This window comes from Capra hircus, chromosome 5 (genome assembly GCF_001704415.2).
Source record: "Capra hircus breed San Clemente chromosome 5, ASM170441v1, whole genome shotgun sequence".
Lineage (NCBI taxonomy): Eukaryota > Metazoa > Chordata > Mammalia > Artiodactyla > Bovidae > Capra > Capra hircus.
The window spans coordinates 56,284,623-56,312,550 of NC_030812.1; the positions used below are offsets into that span (position 1 = coordinate 56,284,623).

At 45.9% G+C, this 27,928-nt stretch overlaps 2 protein-coding genes across 4 annotated transcripts; one reads left to right on the plus strand and one right to left on the minus strand.

Annotated features, from left to right (window-relative positions):
- On the plus strand, window positions 8,596-21,579 carry GLS2 (glutaminase 2). 3 transcript variants are annotated; one of them, XM_018048064.1, is made up of 19 exons: window positions 8,596-9,047; window positions 9,196-9,292; window positions 13,021-13,120; window positions 13,496-13,617; window positions 14,190-14,319; window positions 14,853-14,932; window positions 15,015-15,178; window positions 15,679-15,737; window positions 17,011-17,043; window positions 17,338-17,396; window positions 17,950-18,016; window positions 18,143-18,193; window positions 18,408-18,584; window positions 19,235-19,366; window positions 19,481-19,573; window positions 19,767-19,828; window positions 20,341-20,417; window positions 20,706-20,769; window positions 20,915-21,579. In XM_018048064.1, exons 3-19 carry the CDS (start codon window positions 13,040-13,042, stop codon window positions 21,069-21,071), a joined length of 1,608 nt encoding a protein of 535 aa, XP_017903553.1. In that variant the 5' UTR covers window positions 8,596-9,047; window positions 9,196-9,292; window positions 13,021-13,039; the 3' UTR covers window positions 21,072-21,579. The 3 variants fall into 3 exon arrangements, with proteins under 3 accessions (XP_017903553.1, XP_013819399.1, XP_005680395.1); XM_013963945.2 differs by having other exon boundaries at window positions 8,615-9,292; XM_005680338.3 differs by lacking the exon at window positions 9,196-9,292 and having other exon boundaries at window positions 8,615-9,047.
- On the minus strand, window positions 21,548-23,645 carry SPRYD4 (SPRY domain containing 4). Its single transcript, XM_005680337.3, has 2 exons — window positions 23,506-23,645; window positions 21,548-23,161 (listed from the first exon to the last, which is right to left on the minus strand). Exons 1-2 carry the CDS (start codon window positions 23,588-23,590, stop codon window positions 22,623-22,625), a joined length of 624 nt encoding a protein of 207 aa, XP_005680394.1. The 5' UTR covers window positions 23,591-23,645; the 3' UTR covers window positions 21,548-22,622.

The following is a 27,928-nucleotide window of genomic DNA, read 5'->3' on the forward strand; positions in this document are numbered from 1 at the left end:
GAAGAGAGGCAAAAAGCAAAAGAGAAAAGGAAAGATATAAGCATCTGAATCCAGAGTTCCAAAGAATAGCAAGAAGAGATAAGAAAGCCTTCTTCAGCGATCAATGCAAAGAAATGGAGGAAAACAACAGAATGGGAAAGACTAGAGATCTCTTCACGAAAATTAGAGATACCAAGGGAACATTTCATGCAAAGATGGGCTCAATAAAGGACAGAAATGGTATGGACCTATCAGAAGCAGAAGATATTAAGAAGAGGTGGCAAGAATACACAGAAGAACGGAACAAAAAAGATCTTCATGACCCAGATAATCATGATGGTGTGATCACTCAACTAGAGCCAGACATCCTGGAATGTGAAGTCAAGTGGGTCTTAGAAAGCATCACTATGAACAAAGCTAGTGGAGGTGATGGGATTCCAGTGGAGCTACTTCAAATCCTGAAAGATGATGCTGTCAAAGTGTTGCACTCAATATGCCAGCAAATTTGGAAAACTCAGCAGTGGCCACAGGACTGGAAAAGGTCAGTTTTCATTCCAATCCCAAAGAAAGGCAATGCCAAAGAATACTCAAACTACCGCACAACTGCACTCATCTGACATGCTACTAAAGTAATGTTCAAAATTCTCCAAGCCAGGCTTCAGCAATACGTGAACCGTGAACTTCCTGATGTTCAAGCTGGTTTTACAAAAGGCAGAGGAACCAGCCAACATCCGCTGGATCGTAGAAAAATCTAGAGAGTTCCAGAAAAACATCTATTTCTGCTTTATTGACTATGCCAAAGCCTTTGACTGTGTGGATCACAAAAACTGTGGAAAATTCTGAGAGAGATGGGAATACCAGACCATCTGACCTGCCTCTTGAGAAATCTGTATGCAGATCAGGAAGCAACAGAACTGGGCATGGAACAACAGACTGGTTCCAAATAGGAAAAGGAGTACGTCAAGGCTGTATATTGTCACCCTGCTTATTTAACTTATATGCAGTACATCATGAGAAACTCTGGACTGGAAGAAACACAAGCTGGAATCCAGATTGCTGGGAGAAATATCAATAACCTCAGATATGCAGATGACACCACCCTTATGGCAGAAAGTGAAGAGGAACTAAAACGCCTCTTGATGAAAGTGAAAGTGGAGAGTGAAAAAGTTGGCTTAAAGCTCAACATTCAGAAAATGAAGATCATGGCATCCGGTCCCATCACTTCATGGGAAATAGATGGGGAAACAGTGGAAACAGTGTCAGACTTTATTTTCTTGGGTTCCAAAATCACTACAGATGGTCACTGCCGCCATGAAATTAAAATATGTTTACTCCTTGGAAGAAAAGTTATGACCAACCTAGACAGCATATTCAAAAGCAGAGACATTACTTTGCCGACTAAGGTCCGTCTAGTCAAGGCTATGGTTTTTTCAGTGGTCATGTATGGATGTGAGAATTGGACTGTGAAGAAGGCTGAGTACCGAAGAATTGATGCTTTTGAACTGTGGTGTTGGAGAAGACTCTTGAGAGTCCCTTGGACTGCAAGGAGATCCCAGGGCTGGGGTTTCTGGGATTTCTTGCGGAAGGAATGATGCTAAAGCTGAAACTCCAGTACTTTGGCCACCTCATGCGAAGAGTTGACTCATTGGAAAAGACTCTGATGCTGGGAGGGATTGGGGGCAGGAGGAGAAGGGGAAGACAGAGGATGAGATGGCTGGATGGCATCACTGACTCGATGGACGTGAGTCTGAGTGAACTCCAGGAGTTGGTGATGGACAGGAGGCCTGGCGTGCTGTGATTCATGGGGTCGCAAAGAGTTGGACAGGACTGAGCGACTGAACTGAACTGAATACTCATTCATGATATAATCTCCTAACTAATAATAGAAATTTTCTTTTTAATAGACAAAGAATAAATATAAAAACCCTCCAGCTTCATGCATGCATGCATGCTAAGTCACTTCAATGTGTCCGACTATGTGTGACCCTATGGACTGTAGCTCATCAGGAGCCTCTGTCTATGGGTTCTCCAGGCAAGAATACAGGAGTGTGTTGCCATGACCTCCTCAGCTAACTGCAACTTAATGCTAAAAAAGTGAATGCATTTCCCCTTAAAATTAGGAACAAGGCAAAGGTGACTGCTCTCACCTTTTCTGTTCAACACTATGCTGGAAGTCTATACAATGCCCTAAGAAAAAGCAAGCAAATAACAACAAAACCAAATAGCTGAAAGGCATCCAGATTGGAAAGGAAGAAATAAAGCTATCCTTATTCATTCATTCACACACGATTGTCTGTGCAGAAAATCCTAAGGAAACTACAATAAAACTGCTAGAATTAATAAATGAGTCCAGTGAGGTCACAGAATACAAGATCAATATACAAAAATCATCCTATAGCAATAGCAATTATACATATTACATATATTCCTATATTTCACTAGCAATACAGAGATTCAAATGAAATTAAGAAAATTCTGTTCATAAAACATCAAAAGGAATTAAATGGAAATAAATTTAATCAAACAAATGTAAAATTGATACACTTAAAAGTATAAAACATTGCTGAGAAAAACTGAAGTAATTGTTAAGATGATAATTTCTACTAAATTAATATATAGTTTCAATGTCAAAATCCTAGTAGGCTTCTTTGCATAAGTTGATAAGCTGGTGAAGCTGTAAAGGACCTAGGATAACCAAAATAATTTTGAAAAAGAAAGAAGTTGAAAGATTTACACTGAATTAGAAACTTACAAGAAAGTTAAAGTACTCAAGAGAATGTGGTATTGTTATTAAGATAGGAATGTAGATCAATGGTACAGAACTGAGAGACCAGAAGGAAACCCTATATTAATGGTCAGCTAATTCTCAACAAAGGTTTCCACAAACAGTGCTGGAATAATTGGATATCCACATGCAAAAAAGAAAACTTAGGTCCTTACAGCACACTATTCACAAACATTAATTCGAAATGGATCACAGAATTAAATGAAAAAGCTAAAACTATAGTCTCCTCGAAGAAAACAGGAGAACATCTTCATGACTCCGGACTAAAATTCTCAGACACAACACCAAAAGCACATGGCACAAAAGAAAAATATGATAAATTGGACTTCATTAAAATTTTAAACTTCTGACTTTAAAAAGATACTATTTATAAATGAAAAAAAAAGTCACTGGCTGCAAGAAAATATTGCGAATTACATATCTGATAAAAGACTTGTGTCTAGAATATACAAAGAACTCTTAAAACTGAATAATAAGACAATAATCCAATTTTAAAATGTACAAAAGACTAGTGGTGCCCAAAGTCATTCCATCAAAGACATCCAAAAGACTAATAAGTACATAAAAAAGTGTTCAGAATCATTGGCTTTTAGGGATATGCGAATTAAAACCACAATGAGAAACTACTATATGCCCATTAGAATGGCTCAGGAGTAAAGAATCCACCTGCAATGCAGGAGACGCAGCTTCGATCCCTGGGTTGGGAAGATCCCTTGGAGAACGAAACGGCAACCCACTCCTGTATTTCTTGCCTGAAAAATCCCACAGACAGAGGAGCCTGGTGGGCTACAGTCCATGGGGTTGCAAACAGTTGGACATGATTTAGCGACTAAACAACAATAATAAAAAAGAAATTAAGTGTTGATGAGGATATAGAGAAATCAAAGCTCTCATACATTGCTGGTGGGAATGTAAAATGGTACAGCTACTTTAGAAAACTGGCAGTTTTCTTTAAACGTTAATCACATTATTACCATGCTGCTAAGTCACTTCAGTTGTGTCCAACTCTGTGCAACCCCACAGACAGCAGCCCACCAGGCTCCCCCATCCCTGGGATTCTCAAGGCAAGAACACTGGAGTGGGTTGCCATTTCCTTCTCCAATGCATGAAAGTGAAAAGTCAAAGCGAAGTCACTCAGTCGTGTCCGACTCTTAGGGACCTTATGGACTATAGCCCACCAGGCTCCTCCATCCATGGGATTTTCCAGGCAAGAGTACTGGAGTGGGGTGCCATTGCCTTCTGCATTATTACCATATAGCTTTATAAAAGTTTTGATATCCTGTGGAGAAGTCCAGACCCTTCTTCACTCTTTTTCAGAATTATCTTGGCTTCTCTTGTTTTCTACTAAGATTTTAGGATTCATGAAAATTCTGTGCAAAACCCTGTTGAGATTTTGATTGGAATTGCGTTAAGATTATGTTATTCTGGGGAGAGCCTCCATCTTTTTGACTCTGTTTCCCTCCATTTAACACTGTATGTGTTGTGTTACTCGCTCAGTCATGTCTGACTCTTTGAGACCCCATGGACTGTAGCCCGCCAGGCTCCTCTGTCCATGGAATTCTCCAAGCAAGAATACTGTAGTGGGTAGCCATTCCCTTCTCCAGGGTCTTTTCCCAACCCAGGACTCGAACCCAGGTCTCCTGCACTGCAGGCAGATTCTTAACCATCTGAGCCACCAGGGAAGCCTCTTTAGTTGTCTATTACTACATAAGATATTACTGTAAACTTAGTGGTATATAACAACACATATTTATTATCTCACAGTTTCTCTGTGTCAGTTGTCTGGGCATGGCTTAGCTAAGCTACAATCAGTGTTGGCCAGGGCTGAGTTCTCATCTGAGGCTCAAAGCAGGAAGGATCTACTCTGTCACATCACATTTGGCAACATTCAGTTCCTTCCAGGCTTTTGGATGAGGGCCTCACTTTCTTGCTGGGTGTTGGCTGAGAGCTGCCTTCAGTTTTTTAGCATGTGGCTTTCTCCTTAGGACAGCTCACAACATGGCAGCTTGCTTCTTGAAAGCCACCAGGGAAAGTAACAATTGCTGTATTCTGTTTATTAGGAGCAAACCAGAGGTCCCATTCATACTTAACGGGAAAGGTTTACACAGGCATGAATATCAGGAGGTAGGGATCATAGGAGCCAGCTTAATATATGGTATACCTTTCCATTAACTAATTTCTCCCTAATATTCTTTTATTAGGTTTATTAATTCTATATTAGGTTTATTCATATGTACTTCTCAGTGTTAAACGTCATCATAAAAAATAGGCATAATTATTACTTCAACATAGCAATGCTATTGAATTTTGGATACTGATCTAGCAACTTTGCTAGACCTCTAGCAAACCTCTAATAAGAGGTTGCTAGATCTCTTATTAGTCCCAATAATTTACCCATTACTTGGATTTTCCTCATAAATATCATTTGTGAATAGTGACAATTTTGCTTTCTCATAATCTTTATACCATTTACTTTTCTTGTCTTACTGGACAATAATAAGACCTTCAATAAAATATTTAACAGAAATACTAAAACCAGGCCTGTTCCCTGATAAACCTTTTGCCAGGTTTATCAGGATATTTCTTTCCTTGCCTAGTACACTAAGAACTTTGAGGATAAACAGGTATTTAATTTTATCAAATATTTCTTCTGCAATGATCTGGAGGATCAAATAGATTTTCTCTCTTAATCTATTGATTTGGTAATTATATTTGCTAGTATTAAACCATTCTAGCATTCCTGGGGTAAAAACTTCTTGATTACAAAAATGTATGCTTTACGATTTTTACATCTATGCCTTTAAAATTAGTTTTCCTAAACTGTTCTTGTCTGGTTTGGGTTTTAAAGTATATGGTAATTTAACAAAGCAGGTTGTAAAGTTTTTCTTCCTTTTCTCTTTTGTGGAACAAAGCAAGTTAAGATTGGGATTATCTGTCCTCTGAAAGTTTCACAGCACTCCCACATAAACTGTCTATGTATTTTTTCTGTATAAAATGTTTAAACTACAAACTTCTCATCTCAACAGGCTCTTAGATAGTTCCCAACACTCCTAGAAGGTTCTAGTTAGTGCCTTCCCTTAGCTCTTCAACAGCCGTTCTAAGTACTTACCAGTCTCAAGCTTTCTACCTCACTTCTTACTATAATCTCAGCATATAATATTCACCTCCTATCTTCAACCTTTTTATCTCTACTGCCTTTCCTCCTCCGCATACTGAGATGATGGTTTCCTTAAAAAGACAAAACAAAAACAAATATTCAAAACAAACAAAAACCCCTTCCCTGAACTGTATGTTCTCTAGCTAGCTATTCTTGTTCTTATTTTCCCCACAGTTAAGAGCTATCTACATTTGCTAAGTGTCCTCATCTCTCATGAGAAAACATTCTTCCCATTCTTTTCTTTTTTTTTTTTTTTTACTATATTTTAGTTTATGCTAGATTTGGGAAACCATCAGTGGTTTCTATAAAAACAAAACATAATCAGATCTGCATTTCTCAAAGGTCACTTGTGGCTCTGCTGTAAAGAGCAGATTGGAAGTGAGTGAAACTGATGGGAGGGAGACCTAAATTAAGAAACTTAACTAGAATAGTAGCAAGGGGAATGGGGAGAAGTAACAGTTTTGAGACCTATTATGGAGAAGGAAATGGCAACCCACTCCATTATTCCTTCCTGGAGAATTTCATAGACAGAGGAGCCTGCCAGGCTACAGTCCACGAGGTCACAGAGTCTGACACGACTAAGCAACTAACACATACACACACACACACACACACAGGATCTGAAGGATGAGGAAATCACAGATTACATATTTCTTGCTGAATAATCATAGTTATTGAGTAGAAGATACAGATGGAGCAATCTGACTACTTAGAAATGCCCTGACACATGTCATGTTTTTCCTGACAGCTCAAAAAGCTTCAGAGAAATAACTTTCCTGTGAAATAAGGATAAGATTAGCCTACTACATTTGGAAAAAAATCAATGCTGGCTCAAGTTTACACCAAGTATTAAGACCCAGAACTTTCTTAAAGAATCAACTGGCAACACTGTAAAGCAATTATCCTCCAATTAAAAATAATAATAATAAAAGAAGTAATGGGCAAAGCCATTAATAAGGCAGCCAGGGTATGCTGGAGTCCCTGAATCAGAGTCCTACCTAAGAAGAAGGGATAGGGCAGTTAAGGAATGACTACAGCAGAGAAAAACAAACAAACCAAAACAAAAGGTCACTCTATTTGTTTTCAAACTAAGTAACATTCCAACCTTAACCAACCCAAAGGAGAACTGCCTTTCCACAGAACATACCAGTGTATGGTTTTGATATTTCTTTTCCCATAGTTATCCTTGATGCTCATTTTAATCCAAAAACAAAAAGGAAAGCCAGTGACATTCTGTGATACAGTAAGCCTCTAACCAACTCTTAGTATTGTATCATACTGACCCCACACAAATCTTCCTTCAGGAAAGAGGTTATTTCCTGGGATAATTCAATGGTTAATTTGGTAAGGGCTGCACGGTGGAGAGGGCCTTGAGGTCAGAGACTTGAGTCTGATTCCCAATCCTGGTACCTATTAGAGGGGTTATCTGAGTCAAAGAAAATCTTAATTTCTGAGTCTTAGTTTCCTCATCTTCAAAATGGGACTAGTAACAGCTATTCTTTAGGTCTCTGGTAAGAAGGAGGGAGACTATATAAAGCGGTTGACACACCATGTTATTATTTCCATGAGCTTCTATTAAATGCTGTGAAGATACGGGCGAATGCTCTCTTTGTTGCAAATGATAAAATTTCTGAATGTGCTTAGTTTTCAAAATTCTTTTTGTACATCTTTTCTAACCGTGAGGAATACAGAGGAAAGCAATTAAGATAAAATTTCGGGAGCACCTAACGGTTTATAAAATGTTTAAGGGCTCAGAATTAAGGACAGTTCAGTTCAGTTGCTCAGTCGTGTCCGACTTTTTGCGACCCCATGAATCGCAGCACGCCAGGCCTCCCTGTCCATCACCAACTTCCGGAGTTCACTCAAACTCACGTCCATCGAGTTGGTGATGCCATCCAGCCATCTCATCCTCTGCCGTCCCCTTCTCCTCCTGCCCCCAATCACTCCCGGCATCAGAGTCTTTTCCAATGAGTCAACTCTTCGCATGAGGTGGCCAAAATACTGGAGTTTCAGCTTTAGCATCATTCCTTCCAAAGAACACCCAGGGCTGATCTCTTTTAGAATGGACTGGTTGGACACCTAAGTCTTAAACAGCCACTAAGTAGCAGAACTAAAACGAAAACCCAGGCACCCTAGCAATCTAGGGGGATCTTTCCTCCGTCCACTGATCTCACTGAAGTGCTGCAGGCTGTTTCCAGCCGGGGTAACTGCCGGCCACTTGACTCCTCACTCACCAACACCACGTGCTGGAGACTCGGCGTTCCGCCTCGATGCCGCACTACGAGGGAGGGTACTGAGAGCTGGTTCTGGCCTTCGAATGTCGAAGGTCACGTAAGAGGCCTCTTGAACATGGCTCACTCTTATCCGAGTAAGAAGGGGTACCGCTCTCCCCTCTCTCCGAGACTTCCATCGTTCTGACCGCCTCCGCATCCTTGGCCCTCGAAACTGCCCCCACTTCAGCTTTCCCGCCCTCAGCGTCCGCATGTACCGCTAGCCGCAGCGGGCCAGAGCGCGGAGGAACCGGTCCGCTTTTATGGACGGCCCACTGCCTTGCTTTCATTGGGTAGCCTCATCTTATCTCCGCCCCCAAGTTTTTTTTTTTTGAACTTTCTCAATGATTGGACCTGGGCATTGTCCATCCCAACTCTCAAGTACCGCCCCCTTCTCACCAGCTGCTAGACCCCCGCCCTCCCGCGCCTCTGCTCCAACGCGTGCTCGCCTCCGCGATGCCCTGTCTAGGGGGAATTGGGTGCTCCTGGCAGTGTCCCGAGCCTTGTAGAGACCGGCCCCTCCTCCTGCACCAACCCCACCCACCGGGCCTCTCCTCTCCACTGCACTCCATCACTGAGCTCTCCCCACCTGGTCCGCGATTCTTCCGGCCCTCCCTCCAACCACCTCTCAGACGCCCTGGGCGCTCGGGCCGAGCGGGCGGCGAGCTGGGAGGATGCGCTCCGTCAAAGCTCTACAGAATTCGCTGAGCAGGGCTGGCAGTCACTGCCGGCGGGGAGGCTGGGGTCACCTGAGCCAGAACCCTCTCCTTAGCTGGGGCGTCCGGCACCACCTCAGTGAGGCCGCGGCGCAGGGCAAGGAGACGCCGCACAGCCACCAGACGCAGCATCAGGATCAGTAAGACTCGCGGGACAGGGGCAAGGGACAGGCTCGCTCCCACTCCCACTGCGGTTCCCGCTAGCTTCCGAGTCCTGCTCCCTCAGGAGCGCATCCCATCTCCCTTCTCCTCTCCTCGCTTACTGTCCTGCGATGCCTTTTCCTTTAGATCTGGGGCTTTGGGTCCGCCACGCTCGGGCGGTAAAGTGCCGTCCGCCCGGGAGGGCTTTTGGGCAGGTCGGTGCTCGGGATGGTGCCTATCCAAGGTGCGTACTTAATTGGGAATGCCGGTGGGCGCTGAGTGTTGCTTGGTGCACGTGTCTGATTGCAGGGCAGTGTGAGCACTGCCCATCCTCACCCTCCTTTTCTCCCTGATCCTCGTGTGTATTTTCGGGCATGCGTGGGTGTGGAACAGCCTGCCTCGTGTCCTGGTGTACTTGGATCTGTGTGTGACCCGTGTTTCGGCATGTAATGTGATGTTCGAGTGTTATCGGTACGCAGATACGTGCGTATGTCGTCTGCGTATGTGTTGTGTGCGTAATCAGGACTCCCTAATCTAGAATAAGGGTGGTTCTCCGATTGGTTTTTGAAGGAGGAAAATCTGTAGAGGAGGGGAAGATCATAAGACGCAGATCTCCCAAACCAGAGCCAGTCAAGAGCCATTAAACGTGCTGCTCAGGCGGCTCCCTGATTTAAGGTGTTTTCTTCCTTTGGTCTCAATCAGCCCTAGAGGCTGAACCTCTCTCTCTCCCCCACCACCCAGGAACACTTGGTGGATGAGCCTCTTGTCGTCCACACGCAGAAACAGACTGAGAAGGAAATTTTGTCGTCCCCAGAATCCAACAGAGACACTATGCAGGTAGCCCCTGCTCTTTTATAGCGAGAATAAGAAATGAACCAACTCCCCTGTCATTGACATCTATTGAGGACAATCAGAAAGACATGCACACTATAATTAAAGTAACCAGACAGACCACTCTGTCCTCTACCTCACCACCACCGGATTTCCTGTCCTGGACTGTTGATGGAATTCTCCAGGCCAGAACACTGGAGTAGGTAGCCATTCCCTTATCCAGGGGGTCTTCCCAACCCAGGGATCGAACTCAGGTCTCCCACATTGCAGGCAGATTCTTTACCGTGTGATCCACCCAGGAAGCCCCCTGTACTGGACAGGTAACATTCAATAAGCTTTATCTATTTATCCTTGATGGCTCAGTGGTAAAGAATCCACCTGCCAATGCAGGAGACTCCGGTTCTGTCCCTGGGTGGGGATGATCCCCTGGAGAAGGAAATGCAACCCACTCCAGTATTGTTGCCTGGGAAATTCCATGCACAGAGGAGCCTGGCAGGCTACAGTCCATGGAGTCACAAAAGAGTCGGACAAGAGTTAGCAACTAAACAATTTATTATTGGTAAGAATTGTTACAGTGCTATTCATCAGCCTCTTTTCAAGGAGACATAGAATGTTTAAAGAATAAACCTTCTGTCTCCCAGTCTACTTTCCACCCAAACTTTTCCCAAATAATCACCTTGAGAGAAATAGTGGTGGGATAGAGAAAAGGTTTAATCTCCCTCACCCTCACATCTTTCTACTTTCCACCCAAACTTTTCCCAAATAATCGCCTTGAGAGAAATAGTGGTGGGATAGAGAAAAGGTTTAATCTCCCTCACCCTCACATTTTCTGTGGGATAGGGAGCAAGTGTGTGTGTGTGTGTGTGTGTGTGTGTGTGTGTGTGTGTGTTTAACTGGAGTATTTGATTTACAGTTGGAAGTGTTCTTAGGAAACTTGATCCTCCTACCTATTGCTGCCTGTGCTCCCAGAGACTTCTTGGTAAAGGCCTTGGACTGATACTCCTTTGGGCAGAAGGGGTTGAGGGCATGGAGAGGGATGGGTTCTGGGAATGTGGCACCCTCCATGAGGGGAAAGTGTTCTTGGTGGAGAAGGAGGGTAGCAAAGAGAAAAAGCCCTGTAATTCAGGTTATTGTTTCATTTTTTAATATTTAGCTTTATTTCTAATTATTAAAGAAAAACAAGGTAAATAGAGTATCAAGGAAAAAATTAAGGTTCCAATATTAGAGGTAACCATATATCTGTATTCAGTATAAATCCATGATTTATATCCACATATATACTACATGCTATATATGGATATGTAAAAATTTAACAGAAGTAGGATCATAGTATTCCTATTCTTTGATAGCCTATCTTTTCCATTTATAAACAGCTTTTAATATTATTTAATGTGTGCATGCATGATATTGTCCTTTTAATGGCTGCTGTTTTGTCATTGTAAGATTCCATGGTATTGAGATATCCTAATTTATTTAACCAATCTTCAGTTTGGTTACTACATATTCTTATGCAGTTGTTCAATTATGTCTTAGAGCAAATTCTTAGGAAATTTTGCTCCGCAGAGACATCTGTTGTTGATATCTTATACAACCTTCTGGAGATATTTTATGCAAATATCAACAAATATATGTTGATATCTCTGGTAGGGGAACTAAGATCCCGAATGCTGCCTGGCCCAGCCCTGCCTCCAAAAAAAACTAAGAAGACACGACAGTAGAGCAGGGAAGATTGTTTTCTGTCAATAAGATGGTATGTTGTGTCATACCAGCAGCATAAGTGAAATTAGGAGTTTGGGGAATCCTTTGCAGAGTTAATAACATTTGATGTGGACTTTGTAGGATGAGCAGGACTGTACAGGTGAAGGAGGAAAAGGTCTTTCCATGCAGAAGTTTCAGTATACACAACAAAGGCCAGGAAGCCTGACAGTGCCTTAGCCCATTTGGAGAGCCACCTATTTATTACCTGTACCATACTATGGTAGACTTAGGCTTCCCTGGTGGCTCAGATGGTGAAAGCGTCTGCCTACAATGCAGGAGACCTGGGTTCCATCCCTGGGCTGGGAAGATCCCCTGGAGAAGGAAATGGCAACCCACTCCAGTATTCTTGTCTGGAAAATCCCATGGACAGAAGAGCCTGGTAGGCTACAGTCCATGGGGTCGCAAAGAGTCGGACACAACTGAGCGACTTCACTTCACTTCACCATACTACAGTACCATAGTATAAACAGTGTTCTTCAGCTTGCTTCTTTTATTTAATATTACTCCTGGCATAACTGGAGTGTGGGGGCATGGTAGAAAGTAGGAAAGGAATGTTGGCAGGTTTTAAAGAGCCTTTAATGCCATACTAAGAAATAGAACTTATTTTGTAGGTACTAGGGAGCTATCAAAGGTCTGATTAGAGAAATGATATTTTAGAAAGATAACTGTCACATTGTGAACAATGGGTTGCAAGTCAAGAGAATGTGTAATCGACAAACAAGGAGCCACTGAGCAAATACTTTGTGAAAGATAGTTTTTCATGGAATGTTGTTGAAATTAAACCTCACATTACCCTTGTGAAGCAGATATTAAACCCTTATTTTAGAGATGAGGAAGTAGGTTTGGCTGTATTAAATAACCTGACTTACTATCCATATTAAGATCATATAGCTATTATGGGGCAAACTCTGTACTTTCTACTACCCCATTCCAGCGGAGGGGGAGAGAAGAAAAGCACATGGATTTGATAGATTCATCCAGGTTTGGTTATGGGTGTAAGGTATGGGGATTGTCCAAATGATTCTATGTTTCCAGCTTGGCCTGTGGGTAAGTGGTAACACTATTAATCCAAATGGGAAACACAAGAGGAGGAGCAGACTTGGACCTCAGACTTGGACATGCTGAGTTTGCAGTGCTATGGTACATCTAGAAATGCAGTTATCTAGGAGGCCACTAGAAACAAATGTCTGAAGTTTAGGAACACAAGAAAGCTGGAGAACAGGACAGATGTGACAGGTTAGAATTACAGGGATAGATCAGAAGGTTCAGGGAGGCGGTGTAGACCGAGGACACCTCCCTACTGATCAGCCCTTGTTCTAGCAGGAGGAGCAGGGAGCAGTTCTCAGGTTCCTGTCCTTCTCCCCTGTCTCTGCCTCCAAACAGTGACTCTTCAGAGAGTGGCATGCTGTCCCGTCTGGGTGACCTGCTCTTCTACACTATTGCTGAGGGACAGGAACGAATCCCCATCCATAAGTTCACTACTGTAAGTTCCTCTCCACCTGCTCGGGATACCTTAGGATCTCTGGAAACTGGGAGAAGGTAGGACAGGTACAAGGCAGCTAATGGGCAGCTTCATTATGAGGATGAAAACCAGCTAATGATAGCAGATAGCCTAGGCTGTTCCAGAAGGAGTAATTCAGCCCTCTGACTGCCTATCTTCTTGGTTTGGCACATACATCCAAGGGGTTCAGAAACCAGCTGCCTTGATGAAAAAGGGCAGGAAACCCATGTTAGCCTTCAAAATTGTTATACTCCATCCTTTCTTAGTCTGCAAACCCATTTGTTCCACCTGTTGTAGTAGTTGGGGTTGAGCTCATTGTCCTTGTAGTTGACCTTACCAGGCTTCTTTCCCCGAAAGGCGCTGAAGGCCACCGGACTGCAGACGTCAGATCCCCGGCTCCGGGACTGCATGAGCCAGATGCGCCGCATGGTTCGAGAATCCAACAGTGGTGGCCTCTTGGACCGAGATCTTTTCCGAAAGTGAGGGTCCGGGAAACAAGGGCACCCCGTCTCAAAACTGTTCTGGGGACACAGACTTTAATAGCCAGGAGGAATCCTAGGGATTCAAGTCAACCCCTCACTTAATTTTATCATTTACTGCTTACACGAGCAACACGTGAATATGCCTATACTTATTATAAAAATTTAAACAACAGAGAAATACATGTTCTCTTTTCCTTCTCTCCCCGATCCCAGTCGCGTTTTCCAGAAGTAAACAGATTAGTAGGTATCTTCTAGGTAATGTCCATGTACATATGTAAACATTTAAGATTTAAAATATAAAACCCACTTACAGATTATTCAGGAGGTTTTTTTCCTCCTATCCCAGGACACTATGTCTTGGAATATCTTTCCATATCATTACAACCCTTCATTTTAGAGGCATAGAAACAAGACCCAGAAAGATCCAGTGATAGACCAAAGGGTACATACACAGATGTTGGTCGCAAACCCGATAACCACTCACACTTTTTATTCCCAACCACCATGCCTCCACATGAGTCACAGCTGTGTCTCTCCAGCCCTCTAACCCAATCATGTCTGGGATCCAGGTGTGTGAGCAGCAACATTGTGCTACTGACTCAGGCCTTCCGAAAGAAGTTTGTCATACCTGATTTTGAGGAGTTCACGAGCCACGTGGACCGCATCTTTGAGGATGCCAAAGAGCTCACTGGAGGCAAGGTGAGGGCCAAGGGACAGAGGGAGGGGCAAGGGCTCTGGGCCAGGTATACCTTGCTTCTCGGAGATTTCCTGGCACTGGGAATCCAACTGATGAGAGATGAGAAGCAGAACCTCTAAAAGTGGGGGACAAGGGCTTTATGTATTTTTACCTGTGATTTCTAGAGCAAGTGAGGGAATCTGATGTTTTTATGGAGACAACTGACATAAGGATTCAATAGACCTTTGAAAGAGACTATAGGGTTATTGAGCCTAAGGAGAGAAAGGAAAGCTAACCCAGTATTCTCTTTGTATTAATACCTTCTATGCGCTTTACTGCTATCTCTATAGGAGTGGGTCTGCAGAAGGGTAAGGCCTAGGACTTAAGGCTTTGGTGTCTCTAGGAACACCAGGCAGGAGGGAACCCTGTTGTCCTGCAGAAGTCAGAATTTTAGCTTTTATCTAAAAGATTCTCCTGATCCTGAACCTCAGCTCTGTTCCCCCTCTCCATGTCCATTTCTCCACTGTCTCTGTTTTGTCTACCCACTCCTACACAGGTGGCAGCCTACATCCCTCAGCTGGCCAAGTCAAATCCAGACCTGTGGGGCGTTTCGCTGTGCACTGTGGATGGTCAACGGTGAGATGCTGGCTGAGGAAGGGGAGGTAGGGCACAGGTGCAGAGCATAGTCCAACCCCTTTCATGGCCCGTTTGCCTCCAGGCACTCCGTGGGCCACACAAAGATCCCCTTCTGCCTGCAGTCCTGCGTGAAGCCCCTCACATATGCCATCTCCATAAGCACCCTAGGCACGGACTACGTGCACAGGTTCGTGGGCAAGGAGCCCAGTGGCCTGCGCTACAACACACTCTCCCTCAATGAGGAAGGTGAGCACTCCCTGGGCCCGGACCAGACTCGCAGATGTCCGCTTGTTATCCCACCCCTCTCCCAAGGGTATGTATTTCTTTGCCCTTCCTTTTTTTTAATTTATCCTTGGCTGCACTAGGTCCTCATTACTGTACAGACTTTCCCTAGCTGCGGCGAGTGGGGCTACTCTCGAGTTGCGGAGCACTGTCTTCTCATTGTGGTGGCTTCCCTTGTGGAGCACAGGCTCTAGGGTACTCAGTCTTCAGTAGTAGCAGCACTCGGGCTCCGTAATTGCAGGGCACAGGCTGAGTTACCTTGTAACATGTGGAATCTTCCTGGACCAGGGATCAAACCCGCGCCCCCTGCATTGGCAGGGGGGAGTCCTCTGCCCTTCCCGATCAGCTCTGTCACTCCGTCCTCCCCAGCAAAGAAACCTTTCCCATCTACCCTGCAGAGTGAGCAGGCTGTAAAGGTTTTACTCAGTGGCTGATAAGACGTCGGCTGGTTTGTATTTCCCCAGGAATCCCCCATAACCCCATGGTCAATGCTGGTGCCATTGTTGTGAGCTCCCTGATCAAGGTCAGTGCTACCTAGGCTTCTGGAAGGTACTGCTCTCTAGCTTGCCTTGTTCTTCTATCCTTCATATCTGCCTGTCTCTCCAGGGAGATTGGTGGGGCCTTGATTCCTTTGAGGGTGCCCAGGAGGCAGTGAAGACCCAGCAGGGGCTCATAAATTATGCTGAGGACATTACTAAGAGGAACTGTATCCCTGCCCCCACCCATGAGTCTGGGGCCCAGAGCTTCCTGGCCCAGAGAGAAGACAGCAGGTCCTGACCCCAGTCTAGAATCAAGGGCCGAATGCCAGACACAAGGGGAGGACAGCTCTGTTAGGTACTGATTGGCCACTTCTGGGTGAGGGACTCATGGAAAGAAGGGTGAATGGCCAGACCGGGCAGCTGTTCACGTCACCCGGAGCTGTGAGTTGGCCTTGAGCAAGGATGTCAGGCCAGCCTGTCAGCTGTAGGTCTCCCAGAGCTTGAGCAACACCCTGAGAACAGTGTGGGCAGCAACAATCCAGAGCCAATCGCAGCCCCTCCTGAGGAAGGTGGTGTTAGGAACCCTCCCCCTAGGGACTCAGGTGTCAGAGTTCCTGCAGTGTTGACACTATAGCTGACACGGACAGGAAGCAATTGGAGGTTTGGGGGGACCAGGCTCTCCCCTTGCTCTGGGATCACTCTGTCTACAGCCCTGTATCTGGGACCTGCCTCATCCCATCCCCATCTAAACAGGCCCTACTGACGTGACCCTTAGCTAGAATCTTTAACTTTACTTCAATTATCAATATAGTTTATATGGTTGAGTATTACAGTGTATGCAACACACACCCTCCTCCCATTCCCATCACTCACTCCAGGATTGGAGACGGCTGTGGGCATCAGGAATAGCACAGAGTAAGGCTCCTGCGGGGGAATAAGCAACGAGGATGGGAGCAGGAATAGGGGCAGGGCTTGGGGACAGGACTGGAACCAGGAACATGAAAGTGGGAGTGAGGGATGAGGATTGGCATTGAGGATGGAGATGGGAGTGAAACCCGGGGATGGGTGAGGCTCACAGATGGGGTGAAATTATCTGCACTCATTACTTGATCATAAACTCTAAATGGCTTTTAAGATCACTACATAGGCATGGATACAAAAAGTCTCAGTTAAAACAAAACAAAAAAGTCATCGTAAAATGCAACACATGCCCAGTCACAAAACCAATCTAACAGTTTGTCTCCACTAGGTCCTTCTGGCCCTCCCTGTCAGCCTCCTAGGCTTAGAATACTGACAGCTCTTTTTGTTGCCTTGCAGATGGACTGTAACAAAGCAGAAAAGTTTGACTTTGTAAGTTCCCTCGCTGCTCAGCCCCTGGCTGCTTTTCTCTATGGCAAGGTGTCCATTCCAGCTGCCCCGGTGCCTGGCCTTAACCGCACTTTGATGGTGCACCAGCCCATACTAGAAGCCTTATTTCCAGAAGTGTGGGGATCTGGTGTCAGGGAGGAAGACCTTCAGAAGTCCCTGCTGGCATAAGGACTGAGGAGTGCAGAGGGTTAGGAGTGCAGGGGTGCAGAAGCCTGTGTGTGTTCACTAGGGGTCTTCATGCATGGGGAGCCTCCCATGCTTCCTTTTCTCTTCCAGGTCTTGCAATATCTGAACAAAATGGCTGGGAATGAATACATGGGTTTCAGCAATGCCACGTAAGGCCCTGTTCACAGGACTGGCTAAATGTGTGTGTGTGGGGGGGGTGTTTTGAGTGTGTGTACACACATGCTGAGGGGCGCCTTTGAGGGGGAGGGGGCGTGGTGACTAAAGGAGGAGGATAGAATGTTAGGAGGAAGGAATCCCAGGGGAACTTTGACCTCCCAGATTTCTCCCTGCCCCATCCTCAACATTTGTTTGCTTTGTAAAAGAATTTGTTCCATTTCTGTTTAGTACTTAACGTGAAAAACAGCGTGAGAGTCTGCACCTGGGCCCTTTCTTGCCAAGCTTCGCGAAGCCAAAAACGTCATTTTCCTAGGCTAGGTGACCACACCATTTGGGTTTGGCTGTGTTTTTCACACTACCATAAAGTTGGGCCCAGTGCTGGCTTAGGTTCAGACATTTCCTCCAGTATCACTGAGAGAATTTATAAAAGGGCTGATATAGTTTGACTTGTGCGATCTAGTTTTCTCTTTGAGGGAAGGTATTTTTCCCCCTTCTCCTCACACCCATCTTGCAAATGTCAACTACTAAATTGGGTGTCTGCTTCAGATTCCAGTCAGAGAAGGAAACGGGGGATCGGAATTATGCCATCGGTTATTACCTAAAGGAAAAGAAGGTAACCGGGAGAGGCGGTAGAGAAAGTCCCTGGGAATTCTGCAGCTGGTGTAAGGGCGGAGGGGGTTGAGGACTTCTGGCAGTGCGACAGGGACTGCTGATGGCTCTCTCCTCTTCTTCCTTGCAGTGCTTTCCTAAAGGGGTGGACATGATGGCTGCCCTTGATCTCTACTTCCAGGTAAGCAAACGCCGCCATTCAGCCCAGGGCCAAGGGAGTAAGACAGCCTTCCTTCCTTCCTGTGACCCACAAGATGGTCACCAGGGGTCCCGGGGCCCTTCAGAAACACCAGGGCAATTTGTCGAAGGGTCAAGGTGTCAAGAACATTGCAGTACACCTCAGAGCACAGCATCCGGGTCCACTCCACACCCTCACCTCTGCCTCGTCTCCACAGCTGTGCTCTGTGGAGGTGACCTGTGAATCGGGCAGTGTCATGGCAGCCACCCTGGCCAATGGTGGGATCTGCCCCATCACTGGAGAGAGCGTGCTGAGCGCGGAAGCCGTGCGCAACACCCTCAGCCTCATGCACTCCTGCGGCATGTACGACTTCTCGGGCCAGTTTGCCTTCCATGTGAGTGCGTCTGGCCCTGCCATCCATTCATCACGAGCCCAGAGCCAAGAGAGGACGCTGAGTCTCTGAAGGTGGAGAGGTGGACGTGTGTTCCTGCCTCTCACTCACTCACCTGCAGCTGGGCAATTTAGGCCAAGAATCCTTAGGGGAGTTTGCCAAACACAGCAAGCCCCTCAAACACATAAATGCAGGAGAGTACAATTTCAGACCCACTCTGCTGCCGCCCTTCACATGGCTGGAGGCTCTTCAGGTCTCATACAGGCGGCCACTTCCAAAGAGAGGCTTTTCTGACCACCCACTTCTCCACTGGGCACCTCCCTCCCTCCCCCACTTCATCTGCAATCACAGCACCCTGCTCTTTTTCTACTGTTATCCTAAGTTGTGATTATTTTTGTCTTTGTCTGCCTCCTACCACCTGAATGTAAGTTAACTGACAGACTGTCCTAGCTCTAGGACAGCTTCAGGCACAGAGTAGACAGGCTCCTTACTGAAGCCACAAATTTAAGAGGGCAGGGGAGGACACGAATAAGAAAAGCTAATTAACAAGCCAACAGTTTGAGATGGGCGTGGCCTTGCCCATGCAGTCATTTGGGATTGGCTAAGAGTTGGGGCATCTCTGGCTCATCCTCAGTTCCAACTTTGTCCCCAAGGTGGGCCTGCCAGCCAAATCAGCTGTGTCAGGAGCCATCCTCCTGGTGGTGCCCAACATCATGGGGATGATGTGTCTATCACCTCCACTGGACAAGCTGGGGAACAGCTATAGGGGGGTCCACTTCTGCCAAGTAAGTTACTTTGCATATAGTACTTCGTATTTTTGAATGAGAAAATAAAATCAATTTCAAGCTCGTACTAAGTGCAGGGAGGAAGTAAACCATTTCTTTGCCTTACAATTCCAGAGGTTGGTATCTCTCTTCAATTTCCACAACTATGATAACCTGAGGCACTGTGCTCGGAAATTAGACCCACGGCGTGAAGGGGGAGAAGTCCGGGTAAGGAAAACCCTTGGGGCTGGGGGGTACTCATAAGACTATTTCAGAAAAGAACATTACATAACACTTCAGTAAAACTGTAGGCTAAATTAACCCCTAAGGCTAACACACGAGGGAGGGGGACAGGGAAGAGCTGGGCATGGGTGGGTTCAAAGTCACAGTTCATCTCAGGCGGGTCTGATTTGTTTTCCAGAACAAGACTGTGGTGAACCTGTTATTTGCTGCCTCTAGTGGAGATGTCTCAGCTCTTCGAAGGTACTTATACTCTCACCAAATAAACACAATAAAATACTCGTCAGAAATTTCATTAGCTGTCAACATAGCCAAACAGTTGCTTCAGCCTTACAGTCAGACTGAATGGTCAGAGACTGTATTTAAATGAGTTTTTTCTTTAAAGTACAGTGACTGCCATGTGATAAGAACTTAATTAATGGTAGCCACTGTTGTGATTAATCTGGGTGTTAAAAGCAGAGTCCTAGGAGATCAGTAAGGACCTTGCCTCAAATGGACTACCAACACCAATGAATCTGTACTGGGCACCTACTACAGGTAGGCAGCGATGTTCCTGGAACCATCACACTCACCTGTGACACAGGAGTTGACAGCTTCATCAGATAGAGAACACAGACTGTACAGAGTCCGCAGATCTTGTCATAAACTCTGTCTTGCTTTTTCTGGAACTCATCCAGTCTGACCCCACTTCAGAAAGGCTACCAGTGACTCTACGCTGATCTGGGTAACTCCAGCTACTTTCTACTCCCCTTTAGGTTTGCCTTGTCAGCCATGGACATGGAACAGAAAGACTATGACTCCCGCACTGCCCTGCACGTTGCTGCCGCTGAAGGTATCTGAAGGTTAAAAATAAGAGGGGAAGCAGATCCCGAGACCTTTCTTTTCTACCAAGAGTACCCCCCATTATGTGTGCCCACAAGGTTTCAGAGGCAACAACTAGTTTTGTCTGGATGGCCTTCAGTGTGCAGGCTATTACTGGGTGCTGCAGGGAGCAAAACTGGGAAGAAGCCTTCCCCCCTCCCCTTTTAGTTCAGACTCCAGCTGCCAAGTGTCTACGCACGTTACCACCACAAGCGTTAGGATCTATACCCTCTCGTTTTCCTTCTGCCCATGTTCCTAGGACACACTGAAGTTGTTAAATTCCTGATTGAGGCCTGCAAAGTGAATCCTTTTGTCAAGGACAGGTGAGTAGGATTAAGCTAAAGTGGTGGGGGACAGAAAATGGGCAGCAACCTCTCTACTTCTGCGCTCCAGCCACCAGTTAGGTGTATAACCAGGGCACTCTTGATGTCTTCTTTGCCCGCTCATGGTCTCTGTTCCTCCTCTCAGGTGGGGCAACATCCCCCTGGATGATGCTGTGCAGTTCAACCACCTGGAAGTGGTGAAACTGCTCCAAGACTACCAGGACTCATACACACCATCTGAGACTTGGGCTGAAGCTGCAGCTGAGGCCCTGTCCAAAGAGAACTTAGAGAGCATGGTGTGAGCATGGGGCGTGCATGGTCCCTGCCCAAGAAAAAGCACGAGCTGGCCACACACTTAACATATAACCACCAAACATGCTACGGAGGGCCGCACTGCTTCAGTGGGGACCAGGACTAAGGCCAGTGCTTTTTGTGAAAGAGTTGAAATACCCCATTCCCTTGGCAGAAAGCGTACAGAGAAGTGCCTTTGTGGACACCTGCAGTAGAGCTATCAGCAAAGATTGTGGGCTTCTTAAAAGTACAGACTAATGGCTTAGCCCACTCCAGATCATCCCAGGTTTTCACGCAGGTCCCCTCTTCTCTCCCAAGAAGCCATTCTGAGAGAGAGTCCGGCGGAGGGGCTCTAGCCACCCCACACGTGTATAAGTACACAGAGGAAGAGGGAGCTAGGTACTGGGCTTTAATAGTCTGGAGACTTCCCCCTTGGCCAGAAGTGCTGCTGCTACTGCTAATAGCAATTTTATAGACAGAGAAAGTATTTTGTGCTCAAATAAACTTTAATTACACGAATGATTTTTGCCAGACCCAGTCCTTCTCTTTCTCCCCTAGGGCCACCCAGCTGCATCACCATCATAAAGGTATTGTAGAGTAAGATGGAACCACAGGGTCAGACAGAGCCCAAAGAATACATATTTCACATACATACTCACCCCACTAGGTAAATACTGCTTTAGATAAAGTATATTCTGCTGCCAAGTGGGAGCAACTGCTTGGGTCTGAACAAACCCCCAAGTGAATTGTGTAAGACCTCAGGCCTCCTTCCTTGCTCTGGAAGTCAAAACTGTAGCTGAAATGAAGATGGACTGCCTGGAGAATAAAGTTTTTGGCACTCATTCCCTCAATATCCCCCATGTGTCTCTTCCCCTTTGTGGTCATGATTGTAACTGGTCCAGTGATTGCAACAGATGACCAGATCAGAGGTGTGCAATTAAGGCAGATGGACTCAGGGTGAGGAGACCTGCAGCTGTGTGGGGCTGAGAGTCTTAACACTGAAGCATTAGAGCAGGAGGGCTCTGTTCTCATCCTGACACAGTCAGTAAAGCACTGCCTGAGGGAGCCAGAGCCCAAACTCTGGATGTGCTGTACAGAAAGGGCCAAGTCATTCACAGCACCACTCCTCCAGCCAGAGGTAGAAAGGATTTACTCTGGAGAGATTAGGTAGAGCCTCCAAAACAAACAAGTTAGATGTGGGCAAAGGGAGGGAGAGGTAGCACAGTGATGGAATTCAAACAAAGCTGAAGGGTAAGACCCCCAGGACTGAATAGTCTGAGAAAGGCCTGGACACAGGGAGACAGAGAGATTGAAGGATGCAAGTACAGAGAAAGTACATTCATAGTAGCCTAGGAAATTGGCAGTAGTTTGGGGGAGGGGAGAGCATAGCCATATGCCTAGCTTTCACAAGGTAGGAGAAAGGAAGATAACAAATATTGCACAGAGGACCCGTCACTGAATTTTCGGAGCCAGCAGTTTCTTCGGGCACAGCTAAAAGGTTTCAGACACTTGGAGCAGGAGGCAGGCCAAGAGAGTGATTAGGGACTCTAGTCATGGACATACTAGAGCCCTTCAGGTACCTCAAGCCCTGAATGGGTCAGCAGCTCTCCATCCCAAAGGGCAAAGGCGGGCACCACTGGACCCCGGAAATCTGTCTGTAGTATGTGGACCACAGCAATCCGGCTCACATCCACCAGGCTCAGCTTCTGGGCCTCATACTCCAGCAGCAGCCCCACCTTCTCTGGCTGCCCCATGCCCTCAACTGGGGCTTTCTCGTTGGCCAACATGGTGTGCCACTTGCGCTGAGCATAGGTGAACACCCAGGAACGATCGTCAACACCGATGCAGCTATCGCGAGACATGTCCACATCTGCCACTCCTATCCGGAACTGCTGAGAGCGCTTCACTGTCACCTCCCAGTAATGCCTGCCACTGGTGACAGCTGTGTCTGCCAGCACAACTGCCCACTCCCGGAAGCGCTCCACATTAAGGGCTAATTTTGTAGGCTCCAATCCCACCATGCCGTATTTGACACCTGTGTCACCTTTGAAGAGTAACAGGCTGCTGTGGGCTGTCTTTTCTTCCAATTTGAAACTGATGCCTGCGGGCAGAGCAAAAAGACTGGATAATGACGTGAGCTAGAACTCTAGAACGTACACAAGCCGATGTAAAACAGGCAGACAAATCACGAGGAAACACGGAAGAGTCAGAATGTCGAGCGGACAAGAGAGCTAGGGTGCTTAACTACTGGCAGCCCAAGGAGCCGAAAAACTCGGACTGGAGAGGCCGTGTAATTTAAAGAAACCAGAGAGTCTCCCGCGTTTGGAACGCAGGTGGAGGACGGGAATGAGTCGAAGGGGCTGGGGATGTTTCTCCCGCGAGCTCCAGGAATATCAGACGGAAACTATTTTGGAAGTAAAAGAAAGTAAAAGGATAGAAGCCTACCTCTGCGGGCTTCCGTGGCGGCAACCCCCAATCGTTTGGCTCCCCAGCGGCACAGGTACAACCAACGTGCAAAGGGGAGCGCCATCTTGCGCCACGGATGAACAGGGCACGCCCCCAGCTGAGACCCACCTCCATCTGCCCGCCTGCTCCTCTAGCACGTGGCGCTCGAGAGCGCGCCGCGCAGTGTGATGACGTAAGAGCCGCCATTTTAGTGAGTTCTGTTTCTGTTTCTTCGGGGGTTTGTTAATCGGGTATTTTGCGGGGCGGAATGCTGTTCTTATTTTAACTAAACAGGACGTTTAGAAAGTGTAGCAAGATGGTTATAAGTATAGATTTTAGAATTAAACAGTGACTGGATTCGAGCCCACCACCTGTGTTGTTGTTCAGTCACTATGTCATCTCCGACTCTGCGACCCCGTGGACTGCAGCACGCCAGGCCTCCCGGTCCATCACCAACTCCCTGAGCTTGCTCAAACTCATGGCCATCGAGTTGGTGATGCCATCCAACCATCTCATCCTCTGCCGTCCCTTCTCCTCTTTCCTTCAGTCTTTCCCAGCATCAGGGTCTTTTCCATTGAGTCAGTTTTTCACATCAGATGGCCAAAGTATTGAAGCTTCAGCTTCAGCATCAGTCCTTGCAATGAATATTCAGGACTGATTTCCTTTAGGATGGACTGGTTGGATCTCCTCGCAGTCCATGGGACTCTCAAGAGTCTTCTCCAACACCACAGTTCAAAACCACTTAATTTTTCTGTGCCATAATAAGTCTCATTGAAAAAAAAGTGTCTAGCTGTCAGCCATAGTAAAAGTTAAATGAGAGAATACCCTAGAGTACATCTTGACAAATAACAACCACTGGGTAAGTGGCAGTTGTTAACAATAAATATTAATAAATGTTGGTTTTGTGTTTTCAGACCTGGCAAGGGAAGGTTTAACTCAATATTTGGTTTTCTCAGCTTACCCCAAAATATCACTATTGGTTCAGAATGGATCAGTTAAGTGGGTGATTATGGAGGGCCTACATTTTGAACTTTTTTATTTGCTTGAGTCTCTATATCCCTGCTTTCTAGGATTATAAAGCCTCTTCTCAACGCTTTACTGGCCACCCAAATAACATCCCATTGATGCTGACTAGGGTTCTGTGGGGCTCCCGGACACAGAGGCCTTTTTGTCCCCCATTTCTTGTAAACATGACTCCAGCTTCCATGACTTGAGTTCAAAAGGGCAGATCAGCCGCAAAACCACCTGAGGCAAGATTAAAGGGACTGGAGAAGCTCATCAAAATTAGGAGACTGGTTGCTAAGACCAGCACATACCCTATTATTGTTAACAACCCCACTCTTGAAACTTGGCAAAGAAAGAAGCATGTGCGACTTACCACCTTGATTCTTATCACATACACTTGCCTAACTATATAACCTCTTCCTACACACTGGAGGGGTAGAGGGAAAGAGGAGTGGGACAGTTCTTGAGGCATTAGCCTACTGCAGTCCCCCTTTGCCTGGCAAAGAAATAAAACCACTCTTTCCTTCTCCTCCGTAACTCCAGCTCCTTATTTTTGTTTGGCATTAGCGCACAGATAGCCAAGATTCTGGCATCACCATCTTCCTCCTATTCCCCCGAAAAAGGGGTTTCAAGTCTTTCAGCACCTAATTTACCAAAAATTATTCTCTTATTCCAGACTTCCAACTACTGGGCCTGTGGCAATGTCCCTAGTTCAGGCCACCGTCATCCTTGACCTGAACGGGGGCTTTCTTGTTTTAAGTGTGGTCGCCTCTAAATTGGTCTCCCAACTTCCACCTATCCTCCAGTGTTCACACTGCAACCAGAGTGATTTTTTAAGTTTTTTTATTTTTGGCTCTGCTGGGTTTTCACTGCTGTATGGGCTTTGCTCTAGCTGTGAGCAGGGCCTGCTGTGTGGTCACCGGGCCTGGGTGTCTCACTGTGGTGGCTTCTCCGGTGGTGCACAGGGGGTTTCAGTTACTGCGGCTCAAGGGCTCTAGAGCACAGGGTCAGTAGTTGTGGTGCTCAGTCTTAGTTGCTCCGTGACATGGATCTTCCCAGATCAGGGATCAAACCCGCTTCTCCTGCACTGGCAGGGGGATTCTTTATAACCGAGCCAGCAGGGAAGCCTCAGAATGATATTTTTAAGTCACAAATCTGTTCACACCATGCTACTTTTATCTTTTGGGGTTTTTTGTTTTTCTCTACTTAAATGTTTTACTATGCCTGCATCATATTCCCTTGCACTGTTACAAGGTTTTACATGATATGACTGCTGCTTACCATCTTTTTCCCACAAAGCACAGTTCTTCTTTCAAAAGTTTATGAATCTAGTGAGAAGGTTGATGAGAATATTGGCAGCTGCATTATCATGGACTATGTGCTGTGATTGAAGTGGTTATAGGATGCTCAGGAAGCAAAGTAGAAGCCTCTGATTGAGTAGTATATAAGAGATTGTTGGGAAGAGGCTTCCCAGAAGCCATATCTATGTCTTGCAAAGCAAAGGTGGTTAAGCTAATCTTGCTTTCCTACACACTTTCTCTTCCTCTATCCCTTGACTTGGTGAACTGCAACCCACAATGGTGCCCAGGCCAGAAAGCTGGAAGTCCTCGACTTCTTTGTCTCCCTCACTTCACATATCTCAGTTCAGTTCAGTCACTTAGTCATCTCTGACTCTTTGCGACCCCGTGGACTGAAGTACACCAGGCTTCCCTGTCCATCACCAACTCCCGGAGCTTGCTCAAACTCATGGCCATCTAGTTGGTGATGCCATCCAACCATCTCATCCTCTGTCGTTCCCTTCTCCTCCTGCATCAGGGTCTTTTCCAATGAGTCAGTTCTTCGCATCAGGTGGCCAAAGTATTGGAGGTTCAGCTTCAAAATAAGTCTTTCAATTGAATATTCAGGACTGATTTCCTTTAGGATGGACTGGTTGGATCTCCTTGCAGTCCAAGGGACTCTTCAAGAGTCTTCTCCAACACTACAGTTCAAAAGCATCAATTCTTCAGCACTCAGCTTTGTAGCCCAATTCTCACATCCATACATGACTACTGGAAAAATGATAGCTTTGACTAGACGGATCTTTGTTGGCAAAGTAATATCTCTGCTTTTGAATATGCTGTCTAGGTTGGTCATAGTTTTTCTTCCAAGGAGCAAGCGTCTTTTACTTTCACGACTGCAGTCACCATCTGCAGTGATTTTGGAGCCCAAGAAAATAAAGTCTATCACTGTTTCCATTGTCTCCCCATCTATTTGCCATGACATGATGGGACCAGATGCCATGATCTTAGTTTTAGGAATGTTGAGTTTCAAGCCAACTTTTTCACTCTCATCAAGAGGCTCTTTAGTTCTTCGCTTTCTGCCGTAAAGGTGGTGTCATCTGCGTATCTGAGACTGTTGATATTTCTGCCAGAAATCTTGATTCCTGCTTCTCACATATCTGATTGCTATTAAATCCCTATCACATTATTTCTCCCCGGTCTGCTGCATTGGGTTTTCGCCTGGTCTTCCATTCTCCTCTGTGAGGCTGAGGGAACATTTAAAGAGGCTAGCCCACTCACTAGGTTGTGAATTCATAAGGGGCTTTAAGTCCCTTGTACTCTGTGTTCCTGGGTCTCAGGATTCTCCTTAGTACAGAGTAAGTGTTCACTGTTTTTGAATAAAGGAATACATAAGGGAGCTTTGTGCCAGCGTTCTTGCATGCACTAGCTCATTCCTTCCACCAGGGGTCAGCCTGGCTCAGCCTTTCCATCCCTATTAGGGTGTGAGAAGAGAGGTTTCCATTCTTTTCAAGACTAGAAGCACAAGTGTGAAGGTGACTTTCCCTTCAGTAGAGTCATCCTCTCCCAGGTGACGCTAGTGGTAAAGAACTCACCTGCCAATGCAGGAGACAAGAGATGCGGGTTTGATCCCTCGGTCAGGAAGATCCCCTGGAAGAGGCCATCGCAACCCACTCCAGTATTCTTACCTGGAGAATCCCATTAAGCTAGGAGCCTGGCGGGCTACCATCTATAGACTCACCAAGAATCGGACAGGACTGAATCGACTTAACACAGCACTCAGTAATGAGAAATTTCCAGGGTTGTATTTCTGTAGGACTTCTCCTTCTGTTCCTCCTGGTCCTAAGAGCTGAAGTGATCACTCCATGTTCCTCACGCTGTCAGACCACAACTGTATTACTTTATTCCCTGCTCAGGGGATAGTTTCTTACCTGTTATCTCTTGGATTATTTCACTTTTACAGACTATCTGACAAACTCACCTTCATTCTGTTGATCTATTTTCCTCATTGCTAATGAACAAGTAATTAACTCTTGAACATTTCCATGCATAATAAATAATTAGGAAGAGATAGAATTTTACTTGACAAAGAAGGAAAAGACATTTAAGCTAGAGGGAACAGCTTAGGATAAAGCACTGGC